This window comes from Ascidia mentula, chromosome 5, assembly GCF_947561715.1.
Source record: "Ascidia mentula chromosome 5, kaAscMent1.1, whole genome shotgun sequence".
NCBI classification, from domain to species: Eukaryota; Metazoa; Chordata; class Ascidiacea; order Phlebobranchia; family Ascidiidae; genus Ascidia; species Ascidia mentula.
This window is the reverse complement of record NC_138570.1, coordinates 15,479,498-15,486,630: the sequence shown is the minus strand read 5'-3', so window position 1 is coordinate 15,486,630 and position 7,133 is coordinate 15,479,498. Positions and strand designations below refer to the sequence as shown.

Genomic DNA, 7,133 nt, shown 5'->3' with positions numbered 1-7,133 from the left:
AAGTTTATTCAGCGGTTAGCCAACATGTTTTGTTCCCATTGTTCTAATGACTGAGCTTCACATATAAAGGCTATCTGGTCATGTATGCCTATATCTAACCAAAAATAATAAACGTTTTACTGTAATCTGCATCCTTTGAACCTTTCATTTCCCTTCGTGTAATTGCAATCACGTCGTTAAAGTTGCAAGAAACAAGTGATTGTAAAAATCAAAATGCCGTGTTTTTACCTCAACAATAAAACGAATTGAAACTGTGTACTGGCAACCAGCCAATAACTCTAATGTTTGAATCTCTGTTCGGGTTTTGACCTCACTGCAGGCCGTTCTAATTAAAGGAGGTTTAAAGCAATGCACGATTAATCACTTAATTAAGGTTAACCTTTAGCTGAACCAGGTACTTTTGCATGAAGCATTTCCACTTATTCTGACGTGTTTTGATGATACTTATATGTTTTAATTCACATGGTGGATTGCTTTGTAGACCCAGAAGCAAAAGAAAAGCATTTTATACACTAAACTTTTAAGGAAATTTTATTTTATGTCTTGAATACAAAAACGCTAAACATACACAGTTTTTCTCGTGCATACTCCGATTGTAGTAAAACAAATTATTTTTCGGATAATAAAGTCACATTAGTGACGAAATTATGTTTCTGTGCTTCTCGTGGATAATTCTGATACCGTCCGGGTTTGCTTCGTACAACATGGGAGCCACAACTTTCGTACATCCTCATTTCGAACGCAGTTCGACCAAAAAACAAAAATTCCCTAGAGAAAGACATTATATTTGTAAACAATGTCCATCGCTCCCAGTAGAATTGCACATTTATATTGTGTTCGAATTATGTATGAATAAAACGTTTAATATATTCATGACTTTGTTTTAAAACAGTCATTTTAAAAGCACTTGTTCTTTCGTATAAAAGCGGTGCTTGAGTGCACTCCAGCAAAACTGATAGTGCTTTTACTCGATTTTTTTGCAGGTTAATAAATACTAAGAATCCTAAATCAAACATTGAGACAAAATACGAAATTTACTTACTTGTGTCGAGTTAAATAAGGTAAAAAGCCATGCCATAATGCTCCGATACAATTCATTATCAGCCAACAGCATGAGAAACCCGAATACCCAGGTCAAACCCATAATGCCAATTAATGTAACTGCTCTCAGGAAATTTTCCTGTGCACTTTTCTCCCTGGCTGTCGATCGAATCTACGAATGTTCATTATTTTATTAATCTTCAGTATCTGTATCTGTTTTTGAGTAATCAGTCTGTCAAAGTACGAAGGAAACAAGCGAACCCTCTGTCAACGTAAACTCATACCTTTGCTCTCAGACAAGTAAGTTTCACCATCACAGCAATGAAAAAGTAGACATTGCATAGAAACAGCATCCCAACCGGAAGCAGAAATCCATAGTAGAGTGAGTAGAGACGAAGCCAGCAGATGTGACGAGATTTGTACATCGATTCAAAGAAAATATCATCTAAAAATGAGATTTTACAGATTTAAGTATCCTCAGCACACACAAGTTAAACTTACCCGGTCTGTAGGCTTTAAGGTCAAAACCGACAACTGTAGTGCAAAAGTCAATCAAAACTATCACAAACGGTGTGATGTACGACGCGATGGCAGATTTTGCTGGCAAATTTTCGGGAACTCCCAAAACCTACAAAAATGAAGCATATTTTGCGTTGAACAAAATTTAATGTGTTTATTTGGCTGCATGATGATATTTGTTGCCAACGGCACATTATTTTTACTTGTTCACAATAAAAACTTGTAAAAAAACATTTTTGGAAAGAAATTGGCAGAATTTTTTTGCAGAAACTGGCGATGGCTTTTCGAAAAACTTAACTAGCTGAATTATTGTTGAATCATTTTGCTTTACACAATTATAAACCGATCTTAGTACATTTTTTTGCTGGTATCGCTACATTGTCACGTCGAGGAACAGCTTGGGCTTAGTTTATCAAAAATGCAATAAATTCAAAACCTTAACTAAAGTTGAGTACATGTTGTAAGCGTTAGAAGTCATCCAGAACCAAGTAGCAAGCAGGAAGTAATGCAGCAAACATGTGAGTACGTAACACGGAATCCTCTGTGTTGCTTGAGTTCCACCAACGAGAAACAAAACGCAGACCAACATCAAACAAGTACATATATTGAGAAGAAACACCGTTGGTTTTTTACTTCTCAATTTCCTACAGAGACCAAAAGTATGATTATCAGTTGTGATTTATGCATGATTTTGTCGAAAATGTCATTAGATGTTTTCAGGTACAGTTGACTAATTAGCGTCAAATAATCCAATAAATAAGTTGGAAAGTAAATTATTTCGAACGGAATTCCATCATTATATGTAAGATACTCACTGTATTGTAATGTAGATAGTAATGGTGGCTGCCAGGCAGATAATTGAGAGACCTAGACCGATATAAGTGACGAGACCCAATGCAAATGCTGACGGAAGGACTTTGGTGTCCTGAAAAACATCAACCCAATACCCTCACCAATAATAACATGCATAACAAGTAAGAAGTACACATGCACGTTAATCAGTAGTTGCACAGATGAGACTGTAACGGGATGCTTACTTGTTTTGATACATATGAGCCTATTGCGTTTTTTTCAAAACTTAGCGATGAAAAAAGACATATTCTTTTCTTTAAATTAAAATGCTGATTAGTGGAAATTGTAAAAACGGTTGTGGAGAGGGAAATTGTATTTTTAAATTTTCTAAACGATTCTTTACTACCCAAAATTCATCATGCGTTTAAGACCACGGTTTCCAAATCATGATCGGTTTTGGGCGCTTGACATGAAAACCTTTTATCAGTGCCTATGCCATTTTATTTCTTTTGTGTGTTGTTTAGTGTGAAGTAGTTTTGCGAAAAATACGCATGATTTGATTTGAGCAGTCAATCATGCCATTGCATGAAGTATCACTGCGTGATTTCATTTGATAGATGTTATTTTTGTGTGGCAAATAATATTATATACAAAACCAATCTGCAAGATTATTAGGTTTGACGTACCACCAGCATTGCGAAGTTTGCTAATTTGAAACATTTGCATTGCGGTGGAAAACTTCCGGGGACAAGTTGGCAGCCATTGGGAACCCACTGAAGCTGCTTGCTGTCCCATACGGTGCATTGGGTCCTTGTCACAATTTCCTGTAAATGACAATTTTGTTTCTCGCAGCAATTGACCAGCTTCAATAAAATGTTTAACGGGATATTTCACGGATGTTTTTTGACAATAATTCCAACACTGCACAGTGCAGTCTCTATCACTAGGTCGCGCATAAAAATAAGCATTAAACTTATTTCCAATGTAACTATTAGAGTTGCTTAGATTAAATTAGAGTTGCAAGCATTACAGATTTGACACTATGACGAGTTAGTCAGGTGGACATTGGTACGATGCAACACAGGTTGTGGTTATTCCTCCAAATACAAATTTTCGTGACGTGCGGGGAAATTGAATGATACAGAAATGTGTATTGTGGTAACAAAATTAATCAAAGTTGACTTTAATTTTTACCTTCAGTGTTCCGTTTGTGAAAGGTTTCTTCCCCTGCCGACTTGTTTCGTTCTTAAAAGTTAGATTCAAGCTCTTACCGATTGAAAATTGATTGTAATTCGTGATGCGAACCGAAATAACCTGTATATAGAAATAAAAATCAACATGTAATTGTTTTATAACTACCCGAGGGTACCGACAAATGCTAGTCTACATATGTTTTGAAAATCAGTTGTTTTAACAATTTCTACTGGGAAACTTATGCTTCCTATTTGAAAAGGTTTTAATATAAATGCGTGTTATGCAGCTTCTTAAAAGGTGAATAAATTTGATGAAAAAATTATGATTTCTGACCATGCAAACATTTGAGTGAAAAGCTCTTACATATTTTGTTCGATTGGTTGATGTGAAAAGAACGTCATTGTCAAATTGCATAAATGAAACTCGAGGTACTGTAGTTTCTGTGGCAACCGCGGCTTCTGCGATAAGAGCTCCAGGTACAGTAACATCCACAGGTAGCACAACTTTTGTTTCTGACTTTGTGGTGGGCGAATACGTTACATCGGTCGTTTCTCCATTGATGCCCATTGGTTTTGCTTGGACCACCTAAAGATGAGGGATCTTTGCTATTTTACCCGTGTTTGTTGGTCTTTTATTCCAGAAATACTATGGTAATTTTATTACGGCGCATAAATCACTTCAGATAAAGGCCGTATACCCAGATTTTGGATATTTTAATTACACCACTGTTGTCACAAGTACAGGGACAAGAATAGTTTTCGATGTTCATACCATGCCAACCACTAGGTGCTGCTACTAATCAAGATTGTAATTACTTGTAGAGTAACTTGGTTAGTTTTCAGTGTAAGTTGCGTCTCATTTCCAGGAAGTGCAACTCGTTCCCCAAGATTTTGCAAGACGTTCAAAAGGTTCTGCTTTTTTTCTCTACTCTTTTGGGAACTTCTGTTCCAAAGAAATTGAGCAGTATTTATTATCCAATTTACAACCTGACAAGAATTTTTAGCAACTTACGCGTTAGGGTCAGTTTGAAATGATGCTGATACAGCCAGCTGCACGACAATTTCCATGGTGTTAAACATGGTGTTTGGAGATATCTATATGTTAAAGCAGTCGTTGCTGTAAAACTATCGCAAAAAGTCATATCTGGGAGTAAACTAGATACAGGTTACACAAACTCGCCCACAATCTTACCTCCGTTTTGTTTTTCGATACAACTGAATAAATAGTTTCCAGTCCCGTTACAATTTGTGTGGCGCCTTCTGCTGTTATACCATCCTTATTTTTTGTAGCCAAGTTGAAGAATGCCACAGTTGAAGATATTTCCTCTGTGCTTATGTGTTCCGTTATCTTGGAAAGATATTATAATTGCAAAGGGGTCGTCCGAATCCGGGAGGTGATATCAATGCCCCTATTCTTAAGTGAGAGACATATTTATGTATATGAGCTTCGTTATATATTGAAGCAGCAGTTTTTGAAGAAGCTAATCAATGGATTATCCTGAATTTGCCATAAAAACACAACTTTTATATGACAGAGATCACTCGAACCCTTGTATGACGACTTTGCACACAACAAAGCTAGTTTATCCTACCATATACTGTAGTGATTTATAGCGGAAATTGTTAAAAGGGAAACTCCGTTAATAGTCAGGACTACGTTAGTGGCATTTCTTAATCAATGACTTACACCGAACACGCTACTTTAAGAACCATTACATTTGTGGCAATAGAATATCATCGTTGGCAGTTTAAAGGAAACAGCTGTATATTATGACCCTAACGCATCTCGTTCATAGAATGCATGTTGCTATACTTGTCGTTTTTACCCAGCCTTCCAGAACACATTGTTTAGGTTGGTTTATATCAACTTTTTGACGTCTTACCATTCCAGCCGCTGACGAAAGAGTCTGACCGCAACTAAAACTATTGATTTCACCGAAACTTGCTGCATTTCCATCTGTGAAGGTGCACTGAGCCGAAGCCATCGGACGACCTTGATACAATATACAGAATGATGTCACGAAAGATATATATTGACCAAGACGCATGCATTTCTGCTATTTTTTTTATTCCACACGGTATTTTTCAGAATGTACTCATTATTGTAGTGGCACATAAGCACAATACTTTCAATTGACTACCTGTTTTCGAAGTCCTTTAGTCAAGCAAAATCAGGGTGCAATGAAACTAATATCAGGCAGTTAATCCTTCCTTTACTTACCGTTTAAGCATAGTTCATTAGAGGAAGTGGTTTCACCGATGCTCGTTTTGTCAAAAGTTAATGAGTGATTGGAAGCCTTGCTAAATATGACCAATCTCTTGCAAAAAGCTGAAACAATAGTACATGACATTTATTGGGGTCAGGCTCTTTTCATTCTAAAAGCTCAGATGTCATAATTAACACCCGAATTGTACTCTACAAAGTATGCTTCATATACAGGAATGCACAGAATATTAAAGTGTATTAAAAGTTCTACAAAACATCTGCTGAATCTTACCATTGCATGTGTAACCATCACCTTCGTAATTGCTTCCACACTTGCAACTGTAAAGTCCGTTTTGTAGAAAACACTTGGCAAAATTGCTGCAGTTTCTATCCCCACAAATGTTGGTGACTAAAAATACATCCTTTACTATGCAGCTCGGTTATTTTAAGCTATTATGGTCGTATTTGCTTATGCAGTACAGTACGTCAATCTTAGCTGATTGATCGTTATATGCAAGTATTGCCGGATTTGGTCACTTTTTACCGAATAATAGACAAAATGTAGGACCCAAAAATATAGGATAAACATAGTTAAATACTGCAAAATCACAATATCAAATAGCCTGATGTCAACGCATTTATTTTCAAGAATACATGTTTCGCTAAATAAGCATCTTCAGTTCTAAAATGAAACGCTGCGTTTTTTTATCAACACACGCAACGCATGCTTGCGGCCGCGGTGCTACACCACGCAAGTAGGTCACCAGACATTGCATGTCAGAGTGACTTGCTCGGCCGGTTTTTAGCATTTGTTTTTCAGCTTTTTATTTTGTTTTCCGTTTCATTTTAGAACTGAAGATGCTTATTTAGCGAAACATGTATTCTTGAAAATAAATGCGTTGACATCAGGCTATTTGATATTGTAATTTTGCAAACGTGAAGTTTCCACCTGTGTCACGCACAAGTGGCGTTGGAAAAAAGGTAGATTTCGGAATATATACATTAAATGTAGTTAAATACTGGAAGAGAAAGGTCCTAACATTTTAAATGTATATATTTCGCTGCAGCGACTAATTTTTCATTATTAAACTTTTCGAAATCTATCTCAAACCTCTGGAGCAGTTTCTTCCTGTGAATCCAAGTGGGCAAGAACAGTTGTAACCGTTAACCAAATCACTGCAATTTGCATTGTTCTGACATGGTCGGTGTGCACATTCGTCAATATCTATAAAAGTATCCTAACAGCTAAGAACAAGTAACAGACAACGAAATTTAATTAAAATGACGATCATGTAAAACAACAAAATGCGCTAAGGTCGGGTGGTAACTGAATAGTCAATACTGACCCATTTCGCAACTATCTCCACCGTAACCCGGTGGAC

General features: G+C 36.6%; 1 protein-coding gene across 1 annotated transcript; it reads right to left on the bottom strand.

The window, feature by feature from the left end:
- Positions 1-645: 645 nt before the first annotated feature.
- On the bottom strand, positions 646-7,101 carry LOC145903023 (adhesion G-protein coupled receptor G2-like). Its single transcript, XM_082991112.1, has 17 exons — positions 7,098-7,101; positions 6,863-6,976; positions 6,044-6,160; positions 5,767-5,874; positions 5,429-5,538; positions 4,738-4,893; positions 4,558-4,640; positions 4,362-4,488; positions 3,910-4,131; positions 3,547-3,666; positions 3,039-3,176; positions 2,376-2,485; positions 1,997-2,204; positions 1,543-1,669; positions 1,326-1,486; positions 1,043-1,213; positions 646-768 (listed from the first exon to the last, which is right to left on the bottom strand). The coding sequence occupies exons 1-17, from the start codon at positions 7,099-7,101 to the stop codon at positions 646-648; spliced, it is 2,199 nt and encodes a 732-aa protein (XP_082847238.1).
- Positions 7,102-7,133: the final 32 nt, after the last annotated feature.